The following is a 23,215-nucleotide window of genomic DNA, read 5'->3' as shown; positions in this document are numbered from 1 at the left end:
TTAAAAAGTCTCTATATTTCAACAATAGATCAAATTAATCTCTTTATTATTAAATAAATTAATTTAATCTTTATATTAATAAAATTATAAAAAAGGACAATTATTAACAAAAATATGACATGAATGTTTCATCTTTTAGAAACCACCACTAAATGAGAGAAGAAAATATTAAAAAAAAAAACATTATCAAGAACTTAAGAGAGCCGCTAAATCAATAATACATAAAAAAAACTAAATTTTATATCTTCCTACTGATCTCGGAATTTAATTTTGTGAACACTGTCATAATACTCTATTATGATAAGCATTCAATAACAGCTTTTATTAGATATCACGTATATGCTAATAATTGAAACTAAAATTGCTACTTTCAATAGATAAAGAAATGGATAAAAACTATCACATTTGCAGAGAAAATAAAATGGACGGAACTAAAAACAAAAAAAGAATCGGGATTGGATTATGTTGGAGTATATCGAGACGTGGGAGGAATTGCCTGCTTAGTTATCATATCTACATCTCATATCATATGTCTTTTTCACGGTGTTTCTCTTTCCAAACAACAAAGCTCATTTTTCTCTTTCTATTGAAACCCTAATCACCCAAGAAGTGTGCCACCGTCAATGGTCAACTTCGGTCACTAACACCGTCAAGTCGAAGCTCTCTCATGATTCTCTCCTCTAACGATTCAGATTTTGATTCTCATTGTTCTTTATTGCGATTTTCGATTTTGGCTCGGGATATCTATTAAGTTGTTAGGTTTGCTGATAAATTGGGTTAACATTTCAGGTAGATGGTTGAGTAGAGTTAGGAGGGGTGGATATTGGTTGGGATAGCAGATAAGGTTTAGGAAAGAGGTGATGGTGGTGAATTGAGAAAATGGCAATGGTGAGTTGAAGCTTGGGGACCGGCCCATACAAAATTTTATTGTGTTTTTTTATATGAAAAATAGATTTAAAATTTTATTCGAGTATGGTCTAAATTAAAAATTGTTAAATATAAGTCCGACTCAATTTATTTGTATTAATTATTTAGATTATTTTATATAAAAATAAATTTAAAATATATAATACATCAAAACATTTAAAATATTAAAATAAATATTTTTCAATAAATTGAAAATATATTGAAAAATTATACTTAATACTAAAATAGTTGTAACTTAACAAGTAAATGCCTCAAAAATGGTAACAAATTTAACAATAAAATATGAGTTATGTTATATCCAAATAACAACAATGGTATAATAATATAATAAAAATAATAACAAAACAATAACAAAATAACAATAAAACAACTTATTCAGGTCGGATAAGAGAAAAAATCTTATTCGAGGCTCGACCAATTTAGAAAGCGAGTCTTATTTTTTTGTCTAAGGCTTTAAGCCTATTTTCTCGACTTATATTTTTATCCAAATTCTCTCATTTATCGAACGAATTTTTAAATCCGGACGAATAACTAGACCTATCATTAAGTTTACTTGGAAATTGTGTAGATAATTTCCAGATTAAATGAGAAGTAAAAAGACATAACTATTTATAAGGGAATTAAAGTTCCATTTGTATGAGATTATGCATTTATTTAAGTTTTTTGTCAACTGATATTTTATATTACTTTATATTTAGATAATCTAATTATTTACCTTATTTTTACCAAAATAATATTTAAATACTATTTTATATTAATTTATCAAATTAAATTAAAAATAATATTAGATTTATCATACAATTTATAAATTCTATAAAAAATCAAGCTAAAAGCGTTTGAGAACTTTGAGGGCCAAAGACAAATTATCATATTTTTAAACATTAATTATAGTGTTAGAATAAAATTTTAAAAACCTTGAAGGGTTAAAATGAAAATTTTCAAATTTTAGAGCGCTGCCCCCCTGCCACCGCCGCCCCCAAAATTCGCCCCTGTTGACAGAAAACTGCCAAACCCAACATTAAACCCTAATTCCAACCCAAACGGAAGCTATTAGGCCGGACGAGATAGTTCTCTCTCGCCTCTCAATTTCAAAATGAGATAGGTACTTTACGCTTCTATTTTAAATAACCTATTTGGTTTAGGACTTTTTCTTTTCTTTTTTTTACTCGTGTAAGCTGTAAGCAAGGTTCTTACATTGATCTTCATTCAACAAACCTAGCTAAAATCCAATCCAACTCTTTTCTTCTTCACCACCGAAAGTAGAAAAAATGGATAATAAGGACACAGCTCATTCTCATCTATTGAGTTTTCTCAATGCTATTCCTCCGGTTGATTTTTGCTGCGTCTATGGCTCGACTCTCCATTCAACCGATCCTGGCAAGGTTCTTCTGTTTCACCATAACTCTGTATTTCTTGCATTTCACCTTTGTATATATATATTTTTTACTTTTTGTTCTTTTCCAGTCAACCATGGTAGATTACATCCTCGGCGTGTCTGACCCCCTGCAATGGCATTCCGAGGTGAGATTTTCATATTTTAAGCTATGTCACTACAAATTAACAATTCTTTACATTGCGATTTTCCCTTATATTTTCATCTATCTAATCTATTTTGTCTTTCTCCCAACTAGAATCTAAAAATGAATGCAGATCATTACGCCTCATGGATGGTGCTTCTCGGAGGGGCGAAACTGGTTCTCTCTGTCTCTCTCATTCATCAGTACAGTTTTATTTTTTTGTTTCCCATCAACTCACACTACAGTTTGTTGGTTTGTAGATTACTAATATCGCAGACAAATTAGGAGTAGGAGTACATTTCAACCCGTATGTTACTTGGAATGACAAGGTAATTGAGTATTAATTATTTGAGATCTTAAGTTTAATATGATTAGTGAAATGGATTATAGGTGTATACACACATTGATTTCGTGTAAATCTTAATTGCCCCACACTTTGGCTTTATTGTGGATGGCAGATGTTGAAATATGGAGTTGTTAGAATGCATGACTTGATCCAAGACATACTAAATTGGGAGAGGTTCTACTTGAGTGGTCGTTTGCAAAAACCGGTGTGTTTTACCTGATTCTTTTTTTCCTCAGTATCTTGTGTTATATTTCTTTCAAAAAAGTACTGCAAAAATGGATACTTATTGTGAGTTGTAACTAATTGTTAACTGTCTTGTAAAGCTTGTCTAATGTTAAAATCACCCTTGTTTTCTTGTTTGCCAAATGAAGGTGAATCATTCGGCATTTTTTTAGAAGCATATTCACCATTTATTGCAGTATTCTTTTACCTTTGTTTTTTTAGGTAAATATGCTTGTGGATAACCTGGACATTGAAACTATAAACTCAGTTAACCTTCGAGCTGCAATGTCTGCTGCTCTCCTCCTCTTACCACCCAAATTCACAGAGGTTTGCTCTGTTGCTGTTTTTTCCTCTTAGAAATGTCATATTACCAGATTTATTATAATCAACTCCGTGTTCATGTAGGAAGACCTTTATGCCAAAATATGTAGCCTGTCATACATGGGTGACGTGCGTATGCTTTTTGCAGAGGACCGAAATAAGGTAAAACTTAAGTTTGTTTAAGGTGGAAATTTGAAGGGAAGTATTTAGCTGTCGATTGTGCAATTCATCTTCTGAAATTTACATTGGTTTTGTTAATCAAAGTTGGGGAATAACTTCTGAAATTTCCTTTTTTTTTTTTTTTAGTAAATTTTCCACTGCTTGTTTGTTCAATTTTCATTTAATCTGGTATTTATTTCATTATGCTGTAAGAGGGATATTTTCTTGATTCAGGTGAAGAAGATCGTACAAGGGCAGTTTGATTTATTCCAGTCCATGTATAAGCCGTTTCTTGAAGAGTATGAAGGCAAAGACTTCTTAAGATTCTCATCATCTAAAAATCAACTTGCAAATATATCTCAGGTTTATATGAATTCAAATTAAAGAACCCAAAGTTGGTATCATTTATTGCTCACATACTCAAATAAAATGAAGTGTCTGCATTCTCTACTTTTATCCAAGCTCTCTTAATAGTTAAAAATGGGGCAAATACTGAAGTTATTTTATATGCACTAACACTTACTGCTTGCATGGTTTTAATTACATGAATTTGTTTTTTCTTTAATGTTATTTTAGGTTGTTGTGTAGGTATGAAGATGGTAATTTCTTGTTTCCTGTATTTGTTGATTTCACCTCATAGAGGGAATTGCTGTAAATGGTATTGATGAGAAGCTTTACTAAATGGCTTAACTTTTATGGAAAAGTTATTATATGTTTCATGCCAGACCTTTGGGGCTTTTGAATTGCATATGGAATAACATTCTCTGTGAGACTATTGATATTGAAATATTCTTGGTTGAAATCAGGATTGTGGCTTACCAGTGACTCACTCGCACATATCTTTCCTTCCTCCAACTGTTAGAAGCCAAATGGGGATGAAGATAGGAAAGAAGAAAGTAATCAGTGAATCTGGTAAGTGACCACTTACATTAGCCCCCCTAGTCTTGAAAGCTTTTTTTTTTAAATACTGCTACTAGGTAAGTTGGTGAAGTAGATTGATTTACAAAGGGAAATTGTTATGTTATGTTTGGTTGAATATGGGCAGGTAAGGTTGGGAATGGGAATGAGTTAGGATTTGGGTCAAGAGAAGAGGCTGCAAAGTGCATGCAGAAGGCATTGAGGCGAACAGTGATGGTTTCAAGTGCAAGGCAAGCAGTATCTGGTTTATTGACTGTGGGCGGTGTTAAAGCAGCTAGATATCTAACCAGTAAGATGTGCAAGGCTTGGAGATCATGGACAAGGACATGATTATCATAATCTAAATCAAGGCTGGGCTGGGATGGGAAGCTGTTATCGTAATCTAAATCAGGCTGGGGATTGGGAACTGTTGTTGTGGTTGGTTGGTTATTGTTAAAATGAGGAAGGATAGTAAAAGTGTTTCTCAATCTCATTACTATTTTCCTTTTGGTTATACATAAAAATATTATTAAGATAAAATCTTATTATATATATGTATTGACTTATTTGAAATTAAGTCACATTACAAGAAGTTCGAACAAAAAAATTACAATACAAAATTTTCTCAAGTAAGATAAGTCATAATTATTATTAACTTTTTGTACTCAAAAGTAATTTTATTTATTTGTTTATTTTTAAAGTAAAAGAAATCTATTTATAATATACTAATAAACATAAAAGCTAAAATTCAATTGTAATAATTGAAATTATTGTTAAAAGATATATACTTTGTAATGGTAACCAAAAATATAAAAGATAATTTAAAATTACAAATTAAAACAAACTAATTATTTATGTTATATCTATTTTAATATGAATTTATATAATCATATCAATTTAAGTTCAAATTATTATTTGTTTTGAAAATAAGTTCATTTTATTTTGATCTTGGGTGAATTTGAATTAAAATGATTTTGTAGTTTTGTTTTGTAGTAAAATCGTAATTGATAAAAATATAAAAAATAAGGAGTAAATTTGTAATTATTTTTAAATGGATTTAATGAAAAGTCATTTAAATAACTAAAAAACTGAAAAAAGAAGACCAATTTTGAACAAATTTCGAAATATAAAAAAGTTACTAATACGAATTATTTTCGGTGGCATATGCTGGCGAGACAGGGCAACTGAACTCTCATCGTAGAAGTAGATTATAAATTTATATAATTCATAAGCGGCTGCGGCGGCCACCGCTTCGTATGAGTTTGAAATTCTGCCAAACCCAAACTAAAGCCGTATTTGTTTCTTCTTTTAAACTCCGACGTACTGTTTCTTATGCGATTTTTGTTTCTCTGCAGTTTTTTCAGTCTCCCAAAACATGCCACAAGGTTCCTAGAATTTTTCCCTATTCCACTGTTCCAAATCAATTAATAAAAACTCAGCTAATAGTATTTGAGTTTGATGTTAATGCAGACCTTCCTGGGTTCTACTATGATGCGGAGAAGAACAGGTACTTCCCCAATAAACCTCGGATACCTGGCTCTTCTTCTTTCTCCAATGTTTCGCCATCCCAAAACAACCCTCTTTCTAGCTCCCTCCAGGTAACCCCTTCGGGTTCTTCTTCAATAACTTAATTCTTATACTTCAACACTTTGAAACTCAAAACTCACATTAAAAAGTGGTTTCTTCCCTTAGGAAATAATAATTCATTAATTCATGCTTGAATACATCTGCTTCTGTATTTGAGACTTTTCGAATTTTTCAGTTGGAAAACTATATATTTTAATCATATCCAGTATACTTGCAATATTAATTCTTACAACTAACTTTTTAACTTACATACACATAGCTTCGTGTGTTTCCCATCTTCAATTTCTTTTAGGCTCTTTTTGGGTGCAGGCAACCACGTTATGTCCAAAAACCAGGGTTCCCGCATCTAAGCTGCTTCATCTTAGAGAGTTGAACGGCGATGCTTTTAGTTATGATCGAGGAAGGCATAGCTTTGTGGAGGAATTCCATAACTTACATGCTTCTAAACCTGTGGTAATTTATACGTTGCCTTTTCATTTTCCATTTATCCAGAATTATTAAATTATTCATGTTAGTGGAATCTAAATCTAACTAAAATGGACTGCAAGATTTTTTTTTTTTATCCCATTAAGAGCTACCTTTAGTTTATCTCGCTAAGGGATCAAACCTTCTTCTTTTTCCTTTGTGACCCTCAAGAATATGTATTGAGAAAACTAGAGTTATACTGTTTTATATGAATTTATATTGCCTGTAATACTCACGGATATTCCTTTTGCAATATTAGTCATTCTTTAAATCAGAGTTTTATTCCCAAATTTCTTACTGATAATCACTTAGTTTTCATTATTGTATTTTACAGTATTTCAGATTTGTTTCAGGTTTGGAGATATGGTGCAACAGACGAAAATTTATTAAGAAATATACGTTATAGTGCTTTGGAGCAGACACAAATTGATGTCCAGACACTAGAGGGTCAAATGGAAACAGAAGTTCTGCTAGCGGGCAGTATAGACGGCTCCTTGAGGTATAAATGTAGTTGGAAATAGATATGGATGTATCTACATCCTCTTCCAAGTACAAGATGCCTCCAATTTCCTATTGCTGTACTATAAATTCTACTACTTTAGGTGGATCTACAATCTATTAATATGAGGCATTAGCTGTTGGCATTTCTTTGCGTTGATCACATTTACTGGTGTCAAAATACAATATGCTGAAGTGTGTCATCTGTTACTCTGAGTAATGACCTCTAATTTGAAATGATTGTGTCAGTTCTTCCGGTGCTCATGCATCACGGTTCGGTGACCTAAACATGCCATACTTCTTGCAACTTGCTGTCAAATGCGATAAAAATTAGGTCTCCTTTTCAATTTTGTTGCGACATTGGAACATCTACATATCTTGCTCATCTTTTCTTTCTCCCAATGATCTGGTCTTCTTTTTGGCGTTACCATCTAACATTACATATCCCTTCCTATTGTTGTATTGGAGCTTTTACATGTTATGATGCATGGTGCATTCTCCTACTACTGCAACATACATGCAGATGCACTAGTTCTTTCTCACTTCCATTTTTCTGTTTACGTCTGTTACATTGTATTTCTAAGCATTTGTCTCGTTGATTTGTTATTTTCTACTGGCTGCTATTGTGACATATGTTTAGCTTCCTTTGATGGCGTTGCAAAGGAACCTATATATCATCCATTTTTTTTGAAACCTTCTATCAGTGTTGTGGTACTTAATAAAAATTTGGATACTGTTTAGCTATAGTTTTTGAAGTTTGGTTTTCTTGCAGTCTCTTAAAGGTTGGAAGTGAACGCCATTTTGACTATGGGATCACACACATTCCAGATCGTGTTTGGCCTTCCACCAAAGGGGATGTGGAGAGTGATGAAACGCCTCCGTATGTCTCGAGGCCTGCAGCTGCTCCACTCCATATGCCGTCAAGAATATCTTCTATAAGATTGTGTGAAAAGCAATCTTTTTCTACAAACAATGATGATTCCAAGTTCCAATGCTCACTGTATCCTTCAGTGATCGCTTATCTTGACAAGTTCTTCAATATACTGAAGACATTAATTCCTGAAATCTTCATCTTCTCTGTGATCTGGATGTCCCATAGTTCTATGGTTTATGAAGCGTGAAATCTCACTTTGCCTAATGGATGTGCTATCTAATTCATGGTTTATATGATTTAATATGCTTCATTCTTCGCTCCTGCCATAAATTCCTAGATTTTCTTATTTATTCTGTTTGCATCTCAAGAAGAGATTTGGTTTTTCACTTGCAATATCTTAACGTAAAAAAACAGCATAACTACACTGGGATCTGAGACTTACGGTGGATTTGTTTATATCCTTAATCTCCTGGAACCAGTAGATTTTACTTCTCGATTGGATCGAAGGTTACATGCAGTTGCTTCTTTTAATCATACCATTTGGACTGCAGATTATAGTTTTAATACAGCTCAAGCAGCAATAGGCAAGTTTCTTTCTCTCTTCTTTTAATTTTTTGCTCTTTTTAAGTTATGTTTGAATTTGCTTTCAGATTGTATTTCATTTTTAGCATGGAAATTATGTAGCTTTCCAAAAATTTATGATATTTCTATTCCTATATTATGGCATTGTCCTTTAGATGGATTCATTGACCTTCCTAGTCTTTAGTTTGATCAGTAATGCAAGGTGCTTTGCTGTCATCTCTTGCCATGTTTTCCTCTGTCTAGTCTAGAGACATTGAAGTAACATGTTTCCCTGCTCAGTTCAGGTTGCAATTTCATAGTATTAGGCATAAACTTGTATCCACTTGAGCTAAGGTACGATCATTGGTATAGCATTTCTTACACTTGCTCTACTCTTCAACCACAAACTGCAATTAATTGGGAATTCTCTTGATAACTTATGATTATGTTAAATTTCTGTTGCTGTATCTTATTTGAACAACTGCTCCATTTCCTGATAGAATATAAGAATAAATAAGAGGGGTAGTGACCTTTAGCCGTTGCTTTCCTTCACCCTGTAATATTCAGACACTTATATTATATATGCTTTTTTATCATTATAGGAACTGATATTGGAGTAGCCTTGGTCAGTGTTGAAAGAGGAGCAACGAAGTGGGTGTGTCGTAGCAAAAGTGATGTTTTGGCTCTACAATTTGATCAGACAGTAAGAATTATATCCTTCAAGGTTTTGGCTAATGATGTGAAATTCCTCTTTACTTTAATCGATGAACCTTTTAGTAATATATCAGTTTGTAAGGGGAAAAGTATGTTCATTAATATCAGTATTCAATTGTGCTTAATTTTGTTTCTCCCATTACCCACTGGGAGTCAAATAAATTCATTTTTTTGAGGTTCTAGACCTTTCTTTCTTTTGGTTAAGTTTCAAGTTATTTGTTGTATCTTATTCTTTTAACTGGTGGCATAACGTGTTCCATGATAATTAATGTATGATATATGCTCTGAGCTTGGAAAGGAAGCATTGAAGCTTATAGCATACTTATATTTTGAAATTGATCCTGAATGTGACTTGTTTCAGGGAAATATTGTTCTTTGTGGACTCAGAAATGGAGCAATTGTCACTGTGGATGTTCGTGAGAACCAGGAGCGCATGTTTTCTAGACTTACTAAGCTTAAAATACCTTACTCGTCTTCAGGAAGAAGTAGTCAGAAAAGATGGTTTGAGGTACCAATTTCTATTTAGACATTAAATTGAAGTTTTTATGTATGCACAATGAAGATTTTGGATGATGGTGGTTGATAATTCTGAAACACGGTTGTGGTTTTAGAGTAGATATATCATATATCTTGCCATCTTCATCTTCTTTCACAGACTGATGAAGATCTATGATTGAAAATTATGGATACTGCAGTTGTTTATTATGCTTATTAGTTTTTGCAGATATCATATTTCCATTTTTCTACCTTGTAGCATCAGCTTACTCAATTTACTTTATTTATGCCTCAATCCATCTCATATCTGGGAAACATGTTAAAATATTTAACTTGGAATTTCTTTTTGTTGTTATCAGAGGTTAATTTATGTGGTTGTCATGTTTTACAGATCAAAGGACTCATATCTCCTTCTCATACAATTCATATGCCGTCATCTATTTCTAGGTTGGTGAGTCTTGATGCTTTTGTAAACCTGCTTTGTAGTCTTGTTTGTTTGCTTCAAGTTTATTAACTCCTGCTATGTTGTCTGACCTCAAGTTTGGTATCACTTCAATCCTATGATCAATACTTCTTGGCAAGCTCAATGGATGGTTCGGTGAGTTCCATTTGTCCATTTAACTCTTGTACTAGATTTTGCTTTGCTTACTTCTCACTCTGCATCTAATTTTCCTCCCTGGTTAGTTTTTTAAATTATGCTTTGCATGGATAGATGTTTCAGTTACCTTGTGTTGTAATTTTTCTGATATTGGTTGTAGCTGTGTCAGGTGATATTTTAGATTAATGATTTCTCTTGTGAATATTATTTTTCATAAGGCGCAACTTTTTTTTTTAGATGAAGCTCTATGATCACCGTCTAACTAAGAGAGGGGCTGTACAATCGTATGGAGGGCATGTGAATTCGCATACACGTATACAGCTTGGAGTTGACCAATCTGAGAGATTTGTTATGTCAGGTGAGGTGCATTAACAACTGAATGAATGGGCATACAATGTTTAGCAGATGTAAGAATTTGAGTGTGACAACATTTGATCTTGCAGGGGGAGAGGACTGCTATTTACGACTGTGGAGTATCAAGTCCGGTAAAATGCTGCTTGGGGAAAAATTTTCTGATTCCGTGCTAACAAACATTTGCTGGCGAAGAGCTCAAAGTAAATTTGATTTCCCCCTTCTTTACTTTTGCTTTGCCCCGGCTTCTGGGGTAGCAACATCATGTAATAAATTGACTTTGTTTTTGTCCACTTTATAGGGACCTTGGGAAAGGAAGGTGAAATTAGACAAAACCATAATTGTAGAGCATGGCTTGCATCAGAAGAAGGGCTATTCCACATGCACTGGTCCTGAGTTGGAAACCATGGATTTTGGTGAGAAGAGACTTGACACTTAATATGGCCAGTTTTGATAATATGGCCACTATGGGGAAAATTTTAGGTTCGCATACTGTAAACTAGTATTAGTATAGTATCCAGCATGATTATGTGAGGAATTTTGGTGTCTTTGCCTGTTTGGCAGTGTAGTAGGAAAATGCTCTCTATTCCACATGCACATAGGACATGAATATAGGCGTAGGCATATTTGATTCCAACACTGACCAATAACCATGGGTAGCGACTAATGAATTGAGAAAATGAAAATTGTTTATTTGTGAATTTATAAAGCGCTATAATGTTGTTGGTGTCTTACTTTGTCGATTTTTCCTTATTGTGGGTTGAAGTTTTAAATCAAAATAAATGAAGAGAACTCGCCGTTAGCGCAACAGCGACACCAGTCCCACATTGCGGAACATTTGGATTTTCATTTAAACATTCATATTAAGCCAAAAACCTAGGCACACAAATTGTACACGGGACATTTTGAGAAATGAGAGTGCTTTTATTATTCTGATGGCAAAGAAAATTGATTCCCTTGCTTTTTTAATTCTGATTGATGAAAAAAGATCTGACAGTTGTATATTTTAACAAAAAAATATTTAAAAGATAGGAAAATAACAACAATTATATTGAAGGATTATCATGTTATAGTTGAGAGAGTCGTATATAAGATAATCAAAAATTAAATTCATAGCTGTTCCTACGTAATTTCAAATATATAGAAACACTGCAGCTCAAATAATAGTGTAATTTCTTTGGAAATTTTTTCAAACATAAACTTAATTTAATTTATCAGATATCCCAAGCTTGATAATAAAAAAATTCGTGCTTATAAATTCCTGATGTGCATGAAACGCAATTTTTAGAATTATCTTACGCCTAACAGAATTGCATGCGACATAAACGTAATTTGCGGCCGCAAAACTAGGGATCAAAGAGAATATATAAAATATGGTTGAAGTTAATTTATACTCCAGATTTAAGGCCAATGAGAAATAGATCAGCTGTTTCATTGCTATCCTCTACCTAGCTAATTGCAGAGCTGCTGTTACATCTGACCACGACCTTCATAAGTCCCTGCTCTCATGCTTCTGCATGCCATCAAATATTGGCCATATCTCAGCCCACAATACCTTTCCAATTCCAATATTTCTACGTAAACCAGCCAACCAATTTCCTTTGGAGTCCCATATGGCGAATTTGAATTATAAATTTTTAAGAGTTGAAAATATAATTTAATCATAGTATTAATGTAAAATTTTAATATTTTTTCAAGAGCTAAACTATAAAATTTCATTTTTAGAGAGGTTATAATCAAATTTTATGTTTAAGGAAGAGTCTAATTACAATTTTATCATTGAATCAACTTAAAACTTCACACTTTTTAAAAGAACTAACAGAACAAATTTTCATTTTAAAGAAATCGGTGTTTGCTTGCCCTGTTTGGCTCCGCCTCTATCCAAAAGGTGAAGAGCCTTGCCAATCGGTGGTCTTAACTACCCATTTTGTACTCACTTTTACCCACCCAACATCAGGAGACAACCAACAAATTTTGCGGAGGCACCCAATAGACCCGACTAATACCTCTTCTTATACTGTAGAATGGATTTTTTGTGCGAGTAAAGCTCTATGTAATTCAATAAAAAATAAACTTGTTCCCACGCGTCCAAACATTCCAACGTATCACCCCAAATAAAATATTCCGACAGGTTATACCATCCCTCCATAAAAGACTCATCAAGAAGGTTAATACAAAGCCAATAAGATAAATCAAGTTTCCCTCAAGTCACTGAATAATTTTTTTGCACGTATATAGTTGTCTCTGTTAAATTTTTTTCAAAAAGGGTACGAAAAATTTCTAGCCTTTTCTCTTAGACATTCTCAACCGTTGTCAGAAAATGATCACACGTTTATTTAATCTTTTGAGGTCCTCGAAATTTTTTATAATATCCTATCAATTAGCTCTAGCTTCTCAATGATTCTCAACTATATTTGAATTCAAACAGACATTATTTTTAATTTTACTGAAATAACTTTACTGCTTACCTAAAAGAAGCATAAGTTGAAATATTTAAGTTTATTCTTTTGAAATTAGTTTTATAAATTCTTATATTAATTTTTTTTCTTTCATTAACTATTTTATTGTTTACATATTTTTAATCTAACTAACAACCGTGGCAACACTGCAATAATAATGATTGCCGTTGAGAGAACTATTATTTTATAGTCATTAATTATTCATTATATTTGTTCCTTTGGAGAATATCATATAACTACCTTTGGAACTTATATTATCATGTTTGAAATAAATAATTTCAAAATTACTTCATTTGATATTTCTGAATTTTATTTTATTATTTCAGCCAAAAAGTATATTAGAGTTTAATAAATCATGAAATAAGCATGCAAAAGAATCAAAATATCAAAAAAAAAAATGAAAATGATTTTTCTATATTAATCCTAATTTCATGTACTTATCCGTTACCACTTCAACAGTTAAATAAACAATTTATTAAATTCAAAAGTGGTTGAATTGTACTTAAGTATATAAATTGAACTTGTGAGAATTAATAAAAAAGATGTCAACTAATGCAAATTAAAGATGTAGTATACCTACCCTATATACACATAAACTTTGACGGCATATTCATAATTTGTATATTTTGATAAAAAGTATTAGGAATTAAATTGTATTTTATTCTTTCTACTTAAAATATGAATAAATTAATTCATGTACGTTAGATTAAAGAATAAACTAATCCTTTTGTTAAAATTTTTATTCATTTCTGCTGCTAAAAATTTGTCCCTATACGTCTGCGTAAGGCACATGTGGCATGTCACATGTTATTATCTGATTATTCCATCAACCACGCATGTTTTTAACAGTAAAAATGGAAGAAAGTTTTAACAGAAAACACTAATTTGCTCTTTAATCTAATATACATGGACTAGTTTGCCCATATCATGAGTAGAGAGGGTAAAATGCAATCAGACTCCTAGTATAGGGACCTCCATGATACTTTTACCTACTATTTTATATTTAATTGTATTTTGATATATTATTTAAATATTCATCTAAAAAATTAAAAATTATGATTAAATACCAACAAGTGACGATGTAATGATAAGTCAAAAAATAGTCTCATAGGTTTAGAATTTGACCCATTTTCTTATTAAGAGAGGGGTACGAAATAAATCAGATTGATTTTTTAATCAAAAGTACTATGTGAAATCTTCGATTTTTCCTTTCTCTATCACTATCTCATAAGTAAATCATTTGAATCAATAGAGAAGATTCGAACATTGAGCATACATTATTGGGAGAGGTAGAAACGAACCCCAACATGAATCCTATTACGAAAAATAAAAATAAAAAAAATTAAATGAATTTACCTTTTTTTCATTGAAAAAAAAAAGTTATTTTTTACAATCACGCTTCCCCTACCCGCACACAAATTACAAATGATGATAAATAGTACAAAAGATTTATCTTTTTCATGAACTTGAATTAACGACGACTACGAAACTGAAGCTTTTGTTGACGATGATGCATTGTTCTTATTGCGACAGTACTGGAAGCTACTCTCTTCCATTCTTTCGACCATGAAATGGGCAAGCATATCATTGCGTTCCACCATGTTTTCTCTACACAAAAACTCATCCCCTGACATCTGTTCCACATCTCTGTAATAATCATGTACGAAAACATGTGTTTTAAGGCTGCCCCCTTTCTTGCTCCTCGCTAACACGCCGGCGGTGAAGATCGGTTGCATTCTGCCGGGACTTTCCGGTCCGTTGCCTCTCGGCCCATCGATTAATATCACATCCCAATCCACTTCGTAAACGTGGTTCGGCAAATCGTTGATTCCGAGCTTACAATCTGAGAACAACAGGTTTTGGACCGGCCGACATTCGTTGTGGATTTGTTCTTTGGCGGACGCTATGAGCTCCTTTGTTTCATTCATCTTGGTCGTGTATTGGACGTCGAAGACATCGATTTCAGGATGTATCTCTTCGAAATAAGCGGCGTAGTATCGGTTTTCTTCGATGAAAACCGTGCGGCCGTTGTGGTTCAGTGATTTCCAGAGAAGGGTTTCTGGAGTTAGCCCGAAAACAAGGAAATTACACGGCGAGGAGCATTTCCGGAGCACATCGGAGATCGGCTTCAGCTCGGAATATGACATGTGGAAGCTGTCGTTGGATTTCGAAGCATAATGGAGAAGGGTGTTGACAACGGTGGTCGGCAATGGCGCCGCACCACCAACACCACCCCCTGTCACGGCTATGATCCCGGCGGCAGTTGGTTTACCAGTAATCGACTCTCGGGTGTATACAAAAGTGAGAAGAAAAGCTATGGTGAAGAAGGAAATGAAAGCAAGAAGCCATAATTTGTTAGAACTTCCTTGTTTTTGGATATAAGGATGAAGGAGGATTAGCTTAGTATTGCTGTTATTGTTCTTCATTTTCTAATGAACTTTCACCTGTGAAAAGAAAAAAAGCAAGACTTTTTTCAAATCTATTTCAAAGGTGTTTGATTTCTGAATCCTGAGAGCATCAAAGAGAAATGTTTGATTTAAACAAAGATATACACAACATGAAGTGACATCTCGGACAACCTAATAATAATATTCTAGAAATCAAACTTAACTTTAAAGGCCATTTTTTCTTTTAAAGTTGGTGGTTTTGTTTCCATGCAATTCCAATTGATTAGGTATACGTTGATTTTTGTCATAAAGGTATTGATGATGGGAAATAAATTATATTACAACTAGTAATTAATAAAATAAGATCATGTGATTAAATTTTAAAAGTAATAAAGTATTATTATATGAGAATAAATTATATTAGAATGATTAAATTAAAATTGGAGAAAATAATAGATATGAATGAATTTATAATAATATTTTATTATCTTTAAAATTTAATGATGTATCATTATTTTATTGATGTCTAAAAACTATACATTAGGATCATCTTAATATAATTTATTCTATTCATGATTTGGTGTTTTCTTTTGAAGGGTATTTAATATGATGGGAATAACTTGGAATTTATTTATTATATTGAAGAATGGTGAAGAAGGTGGTTGGAGCAGGGGGTAGTGGGAAGGGAGGGGGGACTAAATTGTAGTGACCTAATAACTAATTACAAGCCAAATGTCGCTTTTACTTAATTTAATTTTCACGAAATCATTTTTAAATATGATATATATAGGATTTCTTAAATAATTAGCTACCAATGGAAGTTGACAATTCACCTGCTTGAGATTCCCATTTGCAGAAACATGGCCTTAAGATGGTGTTAAATATGCATGATTGAAATTTTGTTTTGGAAAGGTTCTGCCGTCTAACAAACAGATTATATATTCTGGTTTTCAATAATTATTTAGATTGAAAATTTTCAGACTTGTTTAAGAAGCTAGCCTCAACGGTAGACTTATACATAAGCAAATTTCTATATTTAATTTGATTTTTATTATTAAATTATGATATTGATGATAAATAATATTAGGTAATAAATATATTTATAAAAATAATTGAGATTTTAGTTGTATGGTACAATAGAGATGTTAAAAATATATTATTTCTTTGATTTAATTCAGTATTGTGTGTTTTATATATGAAAATAAACTTTGTTAGTGGGTGGTAACATCAATATTTTGGGTCAATTCAAAATACTTCTAAAAAGTGTGTTTGGGATAAAATATTCTTATATAAGTTGATTTTTAGAAAAAAATTATTTCAAGCTAAAATTAATCTGAAAATACCTTTTTTTCAGAAATTTAAAAGTATTTTTAAGAAATATTCCTAAATTATTCCTTCAACATTGAGATGGAGCAAGGAGAAAAAAAACAAGAGGAAAATTATGAAAATCATAACAAGGTAAGAAAAGTCAGATGTTGGAAGTGCATTAGTTAGCTTAAGAAGATGGGGCAGATGGAATGGCATTTTCGAAAAGGTAAAGTGAAGATATCATAAATAAATAAAAAATGAAGATACATTAATGAAATATAGTATAATAACAAATAAGAAAAACCTTTAGATTTGGGATATAAATCTAAATCGGAAATATTTATTTTTTACTTAATTGCGTATATTCGTTGAAATTTAGGTCACTTAATTGCTTCCAATCGATGGAACATTATGAAGAGGTTGAAGATCAATTCATTGCTCATTAAAATTTAAAGTAACCTGAAAATGTTGCCAATGGTGTTGCGACATCCACCAAGCACCAAGGCTTTTTCCACGACAACCAATGTAGACCCCCTTGGGGACTGATTCCGAAGTTTTCTCAACTCTCACCGGCTACTACCTTGATTCGGCACCAGAGTCTTAGTAACCTAACCTGTGACTTGCGGGAGTAAAATTTTCCTACTTTCATAGAATTTGAACAAGTCTGAAAATTTTCAACCTAAATAATTATTGAAAATTCTGAAGGTTTTGGAAGGTGGAAATTAACTTATTTAAAGACCAACCAATAGCAACTAGTTTTCTGCTAAAATTTGATTACCAACAGATTATTGATAGTGATGCTCGAAAGCTTAGTATGTAATGGATTGTGTAGGCTACTGCTTGTTCAATTGAAATTAGTCATTTGTACTCATTTTTAAAATTACAAAATAATCGAAGTTTATACCATGGCTCGCAAAAGAGGTTTAATATTAAAATCCCTATTGTTACTTCTTCACATATTTTGGTAGGGCAAAGTTAGAAAACTTTTTTAAAAGTTAAAATTAAATTGTAAATTTAATTTTTATTATAGTAAAAATGTAATTTTTAAAAGATCAAATTAAAATTTAATATTTTTTAAGAGGTCAAAATATAATTTTATTTTTATTAATTTAAAATTTTAAAAATTTTAAAACATCAAAATAGAAAATTTTCCGGGTCATGTATTTGAGATGGTACGTTATTAGGTTGTGTTGTCTGTTTCGGGTTATTTTGCATGAATTGGTTATAGGAATATGATGATAAGGTTACAAACACACTATAATAATAATAAAATAGATTGAGTAGGGAATTGGGATTAAGAAAAAAGAGCGCCCAAAGCTGAGAAACATAGAATTTGTCGAACGGCCGTACAAAGTGATAAGGATGAGAAAGTTGGGGACTTGAGGAAACGGTGCTACACCTCTTGCGGCGTCTAGAGCTTATGATAGGCGGTTTTTACCTACGTGGACTGTCGGCTAAGCTGAATTTTTCCGACCGTTTGGCAGGAGAGAAAATTGGTGGCACCTGGTGGTTTGTCGGCGGCTTCTGTTTATATAAAGGCTATTGAAGTTGGTGCTAACTAACTAGAGTTGATGTTCTTGAGGCAGCTCATCATCACCACCGCCACTTCCGCTAGTAGGGCCACCGTCAACATGGTCACGATTATAATCCCAGTTCTCTGGCTCTGGGCGAGGAAGGGAAGGAGGGGACAGTCGCTAACATGCACATTGAACTTGCGTCACAATGGGGTTTGGGGTTATCAAACTTAATGTTAAATTTTCAGTACTAAATTTTATTAGTATTAAATTTATGTCCATTGATTCAAAAAAAATTTATGTCCATAAAAATAAATACTGGATATCTTTATTTTTGAACACATATTGAATATATTTATATTGTCATGTATCTTAATTTTAAAAATTATTTAATTCATAACTTTAATCTTAAATATAATATTTTAGATTATTTTAGAATACTAAGAATATTTTAAGGTTTAAAAATATTTTTTATTTTAAATATAAAAATTTTAAAAATAACATTTTCAACGTGATGTGATAATTACTTATTTATATTTTATTTATGGAATACTTTAAAACAATTTTAGAAATGACTTATCAAAAAGATTAAGTTTTAAAAAATTAAATATTTTTAATAAAATTAATTTTGAATTTTTAAAATTATTTTAATGAAACAAAGAAAATTATCAAAGCTTTGCATTTGACAACCAAAATTTACCTTACAATGACTATATTATTTTATACATGCCTAATAATAAATAAGATTAAATTTGAAGTTTCATGTATAAGTTTAGATGGTGACATATTTGAGCTTGCAAGGATAAATGAAACTAAAAGGATATAAACAAATAATCATGTTTATATTATTAAAATATTTGCATTTATATTATAAATTTTATTAAATATTTATAAATCATATATTATACATATTTATATATTTAATATAACAAAGTGCATATTAAATTTATGACAAGTGACACTTTTTTATTTTTATATTTATATTTATTTTTAATTATTTATTAAATTCGTTTTAATAAAATCAAATTATTGATGTATCATTAAAATTTTAAATAAAAATAATTCAAAATAATTTATCCTTTAAAAACTTTAATTTTTTTTCAAATACTTCTAAAAAGTTAAAAAGAAAGAGAATATAAGTCTATAAAGAAAATTTTAAAAGTAAATATTTTAATTAGTTAATAAAAAATATCATAATGAAATATTAGATTTTATAAGATTTCATAATTCTAAAAAATTAAAATATGACAATGTTTAAAATTTTATTAAAAAGTTTCAATTTTTATTCAAAATTTTAAAAATAAAATATACTACTAAAATAAAAAAATTAATTTAGTTAGTCATTTAATTTTAAACATTTATATGTATTTTAATTTTTTATAAATACTATTAAAAATTTAAAAAATTAATACTATTTGAAAACATTATTAAAAATAAAAAATTATATGAAATTTAAAAATCCTAAATCATAAGACAATCTATAAAAATATATTTTCTCTAAAAAATCAATAAAATATATTTGAAATGAAGTTTAAATATTTTAAACTAATATATTTTAAAAATTATATTTACTAGTTACATATTTTTTATATTTCCCCTAACATATTATTATTTGCGACTAGAGGTGTGCATGGGCCAGGCTACCCGGCTGGACTCGAAGGCCCTCCCGAAAAATAAGAGGATTCGGGTAAAAATATAGACCCAAAATATGAGTTTGGAAAAAAAAATAAGGCTCATTTAGAAAATAGGCCGGGACTTAGATAAAAATTTTTCGGCCCGAACCCGGCCCGACTTGAATTATATACTAAATATATATATTTTTTTATTTTTAATCATATTTACATTTTATTTGCGACTTGTTACATTAAAGAATTTAAGATTTATTTGAATAGTTAACCTTTTTACAAAATAAACTATACTTAGAGCAATGCAGAACTATTGAACAGCATTATATCACTTATTCAAGTATTTATTTATAAAATAAAATAAATTTATCATTTTATATTATATTTAAGTTTTTAATTTGCATCTTTCATTATAATATGATTTATTAATTTTAATATTTTTATAAAATAATATATATTGACACACAATATCAATGGAAGTAGAGGGATGGTGGTTATTGGTTCACCCATCTTAGGGTCGAGAGTCATACAAATAGAGGAATCCAAGATGAATGTTTACCGTATTAGTGCTTTGGGAAAAGAGATAGTCCCCCTACAATGTTGATATTATAATTATTAATAGGTAAATTAGAGCTCTTACCCGATATATTACTTAGTGGGCCCTAAGTGGTCCAATAGGGGTCCAACTGGATCCCAATTAAAGAAACGTTAATAGTCCCCTCTAGTCTAGAGGTTTTTGATGATTTTTATATATTAATAATAGTGTTAATTAAGTTGGTTTACAATTTAATTTCTTTTATTTATAAAATATATTTAAGGTGCTATTATTAATTAATTTCTAATAATTTGTTTCATTATTTGTTATATTTTATTTTCAAACAATTTTAAATACGGATATAATTTTTAGATAATAAAACTTTTTAAACTCTAAAACCAAAATTAATTTTTTGGGGTTGGAAATCGAGGCTTAATCAAGCCTAAACTCTTTCTTGTTCCAGTGTAGTCTCGAGAACGCTGGGAGGTTGATAAAAAACGCATAAGCCACTTGTTGTAGCCCTTCCAACTCTCGCCATTAAATAGGGCAGTCCTATTCTGTTCACGGCTTATATGTTTGGAAGTTAATTGTCAATTCCTGCTGTGCATCACCTGGATTTGTCGTAGTTCGGACAGTCTATTCCTTGATGCATAGCCACTGCAAATAAACTGGATCAGAGAAGCATTGTCTCTCTCCACCTCCATCTTTCCGTAACCCTTGTCCCAAGCCAATGCCAATCTAAGTCCCTCAAGAAGCGCAGAAGCTTCTGCCTGAAAAACGGTGGTAAACCCCAATCCTGTCACAGAACGAAAGAATCCAATTACCATTTGTGTCCCTTAGCAACCCCTTCGATAACTGAGTTTCCTGCTACTAAATTAACAAAGCCATCCGAATTTAACTTAATCCAATCCGATCTAGGAGGTTTCCAACACTTGTTGTGATCAGAATAAAAAGTAGTCCACTGCATCTTAGTCGAACGGTTCTTGCCCATTTTCCCTTCCAACAATGGCTCTCTTTCATACCAAGCCTGAATCTGTAATGGATCTCTGAGCAAAAGCCGAAGGCATTGCCTGACTCTTTGGGGTACCTGACAATTCCACACTAACTCCGAAAACCGCATTCAACACCCGCAGTAACCTTTTAAGTGTCCCAAGTAGATAACAACCCTTGCTAGTCCAAGTCCATGCAATTCTTCCATTCCCTGCCTTAATGCTTGTCAAAATGTTCCGAGGTAGAATCATTTCTAACTATTGCAATTTTAAATATTTATTAATTCTAAACTAGTATCAGAAATCCCAATTCATTAACTAAATATCTCAATTCAATATCTATTGGAATAAATTTTATATTTGTTTAAAGATTCAAATATTAGCATGCAAATTGGTTATCCTATTTCAATTTACAACAATCAAAATAAAGCAAATGAAAGCAATATTCGTAGTGCCTATTTAATCACTGTTTTTGCATCGTTTAAATTCACCGGAGAGCTTGTAGCTTACTATGGCAAATCAAGGGCAGTGGAGATTTTGAAACCTTAACAAGCGAAAATTCAGATATAAATGAATCAGACTGCGAAATTTCACACGCGTAAAAGGTAACTCTCCCTAACATGTTTTGCTTCTAAAGCAGTTTCTGGAATTGGTATTACTACGTTCGGTTAAGTTGACAACAAATACGCATCGAAACATTAACAAGAAACAGATACAAATTTTAAAATTTTAGAAATTGCTCGGTAATTCGTAGAAGTGAAATTAGCAAAAGAATTCTCACGAAACAAACAATAAAGGAAAGCAAGAAAAAGTGAATGGATAAGGTTAGGAACCGAAACGGAATTGGCGGTGCTAGCGGCCACCACGGAAGCGGATGACCTGCAAGAACCAGCGCCGGCGTGAAAGTGAATTACAGAAATATGAGGCGGTGGACGGGGCGAAAGGTGAGCTGGCAAGTTATGCCGTGGAGGTGGAAGTGGCGCGTAGGCGCGTCAAGGAGAAGGAATCCGTACGGAGAACTAAATCCCTTCTTAATCCGTCTTTTTTGGTAAGGGAATGTCGGGACATATTAAATATGGATATTTTTATTTTTATTTTTAAGTGTTTTATATAAACAAATAAAATTTTAAATTACATGTTTTCTGAAAATAAAATAAAAAGTTTTTAAATTACATGTTGAAATAATGTAACGATGTAATTTTATTAGAAAAATAAATAATAAAAAAGTCTCACGAAAATATTTTCCTTTGATTTTGTTTCTTAAAAAGTTTTGTTTCTTAAATTAGAATACAATTCTTGAACAAAATTCCATGTAAGAAATTCTTTTATAATATAAAAGGTTACCCTTATTGAGAAAAAAAATAAAGAGCTAAGTTTTTTTGGTATTATAATCTACAAAAATCAATACGAAGCATTCTCTTAATTTGATTCACAACCACACTAATCTAATAAACAAATAGTATAAATAATTTTGTCAATAAAAATCTCCAAATTATTCATCACCAAATATATTCAATTACCACATTTTAAATAATTTATTGAACTGAAACTGAAGTAAATTAAATATATTTAATTAATTATGATTCAAATAAGTTGCAATAAAATTTTAATTTCTTGAAATTGTTTTCGATCCAATTTTTTTATCAAAACTAATAATTAATTTTAATTATAGACAAAAGAATCTCCTCGCGTTTACCCAAAAAGGGAAAAAAAAGGTGTCAAAGCGCCTCACATGGGAACTAAATCAGAAAGGGACCCACAACGAGATGATAAAATAACCAACGGTCAGGATCTCATCAAACAAATAAAATAATAATAAAATTAGGGTTAGACAGTTGTAGGCCCCACCTACTTTCCTTTAGTATA

General features: G+C 31.4%; 3 protein-coding genes across 8 annotated transcripts; 2 read left to right on the top strand and 1 right to left on the bottom strand.

Annotated features, from left to right (window-relative positions):
• Nucleotides 1-1,850: 1,850 nt before the first annotated feature.
• Nucleotides 1,851-4,929, top strand: LOC108450429 (uncharacterized). Of its 5 annotated transcripts, none has more exons than XM_053020873.1 (11): nt 1,851-2,029; nt 2,191-2,309; nt 2,392-2,448; nt 2,559-2,621; nt 2,705-2,773; nt 2,903-2,995; nt 3,235-3,339; nt 3,418-3,495; nt 3,727-3,855; nt 4,299-4,404; nt 4,538-4,929. In XM_053020873.1, the coding sequence occupies exons 2-11, from the start codon at nt 2,196-2,198 to the stop codon at nt 4,738-4,740; spliced, it is 1,017 nt and encodes a 338-aa protein (XP_052876833.1). In that variant the 5' UTR covers nt 1,851-2,029; nt 2,191-2,195; the 3' UTR covers nt 4,741-4,929. The 5 variants fall into 5 exon arrangements, with proteins under 5 accessions (XP_052876833.1, XP_052876834.1, XP_017603540.1 ...); XM_053020874.1 differs by having other exon boundaries at nt 2,188-2,309; XM_017748051.2 differs by having other exon boundaries at nt 2,147-2,309.
• Nucleotides 4,930-5,485: 556 nt separating this feature from the next.
• On the top strand, nt 5,486-11,266 carry LOC108450465 (uncharacterized). 2 transcript variants are annotated; one of them, XM_017748106.2, is made up of 14 exons: nt 5,486-5,643; nt 5,745-5,774; nt 5,860-5,987; nt 6,286-6,429; nt 6,795-6,940; nt 7,712-7,939; nt 8,228-8,397; nt 8,977-9,077; nt 9,450-9,596; nt 9,975-10,030; nt 10,124-10,181; nt 10,419-10,539; nt 10,625-10,735; nt 10,834-11,266. In XM_017748106.2, exons 2-14 carry the CDS (start codon nt 5,765-5,767, stop codon nt 10,926-10,928), a joined length of 1,515 nt encoding a protein of 504 aa, XP_017603595.1. In that variant the 5' UTR covers nt 5,486-5,643; nt 5,745-5,764; the 3' UTR covers nt 10,929-11,266. The 2 variants fall into 2 exon arrangements, with proteins under 2 accessions (XP_017603595.1, XP_017603594.1); XM_017748105.2 differs by having other exon boundaries at nt 5,486-5,774.
• Nucleotides 11,267-14,333: 3,067 nt separating this feature from the next.
• On the bottom strand, nt 14,334-15,649 carry LOC108450386 (protein IRX15-LIKE-like). Its single transcript, XM_017747984.2, has one exon. The coding sequence runs from the start codon at nt 15,415-15,417 to the stop codon at nt 14,473-14,475; it is 945 nt and encodes a 314-aa protein (XP_017603473.1). The 5' UTR covers nt 15,418-15,649; the 3' UTR covers nt 14,334-14,472.
• Between the last annotated feature and the right edge of the window lie 7,566 nt (nt 15,650-23,215).

This window comes from Gossypium arboreum, chromosome 11 (genome assembly GCF_025698485.1).
Source record: "Gossypium arboreum isolate Shixiya-1 chromosome 11, ASM2569848v2, whole genome shotgun sequence".
NCBI classification, from domain to species: Eukaryota; Viridiplantae; Streptophyta; class Magnoliopsida; order Malvales; family Malvaceae; genus Gossypium; species Gossypium arboreum.
This window is presented reverse-complemented; position numbering and strand designations above follow the sequence as displayed.

What these genes read in the sequence shown, in the direction of transcription:
- LOC108450465 (XM_017748106.2), top strand. An exon ending in TCCAAGTTCCAATGCTCACT is followed by an intron (nt 7,940 to 8,227) that starts GTATCCTTCAGT and finishes GTAAAAAAACAG; the next exon opens with CATAACTACACTGGGATCTG. An exon ending in GTCAGAAAAGATGGTTTGAG is followed by an intron (nt 9,597 to 9,974) that starts GTACCAATTTCT and finishes CATGTTTTACAG; the next exon opens with ATCAAAGGACTCATATCTCC.
- LOC108450386 (XM_017747984.2), bottom strand. Translation starts at nt 15,417, where the DNA reads ATGAAGAACAATAACAGCAATACTAAGCTAATCCTCCTTCATCCTTAT.
- LOC108450429 (XM_053020873.1), top strand. Translation starts at nt 2,196, where the DNA reads ATGGATAATAAGGACACAGCTCATTCTCATCTATTGAGTTTTCTCAAT. An exon ending in GTGGTCGTTTGCAAAAACCG is followed by an intron (nt 2,996 to 3,234) that starts GTGTGTTTTACC and finishes TTGTTTTTTTAG; the next exon opens with GTAAATATGCTTGTGGATAA. An exon ending in AACTTGCAAATATATCTCAG is followed by an intron (nt 3,856 to 4,298) that starts GTTTATATGAAT and finishes GGTTGAAATCAG; the next exon opens with GATTGTGGCTTACCAGTGAC.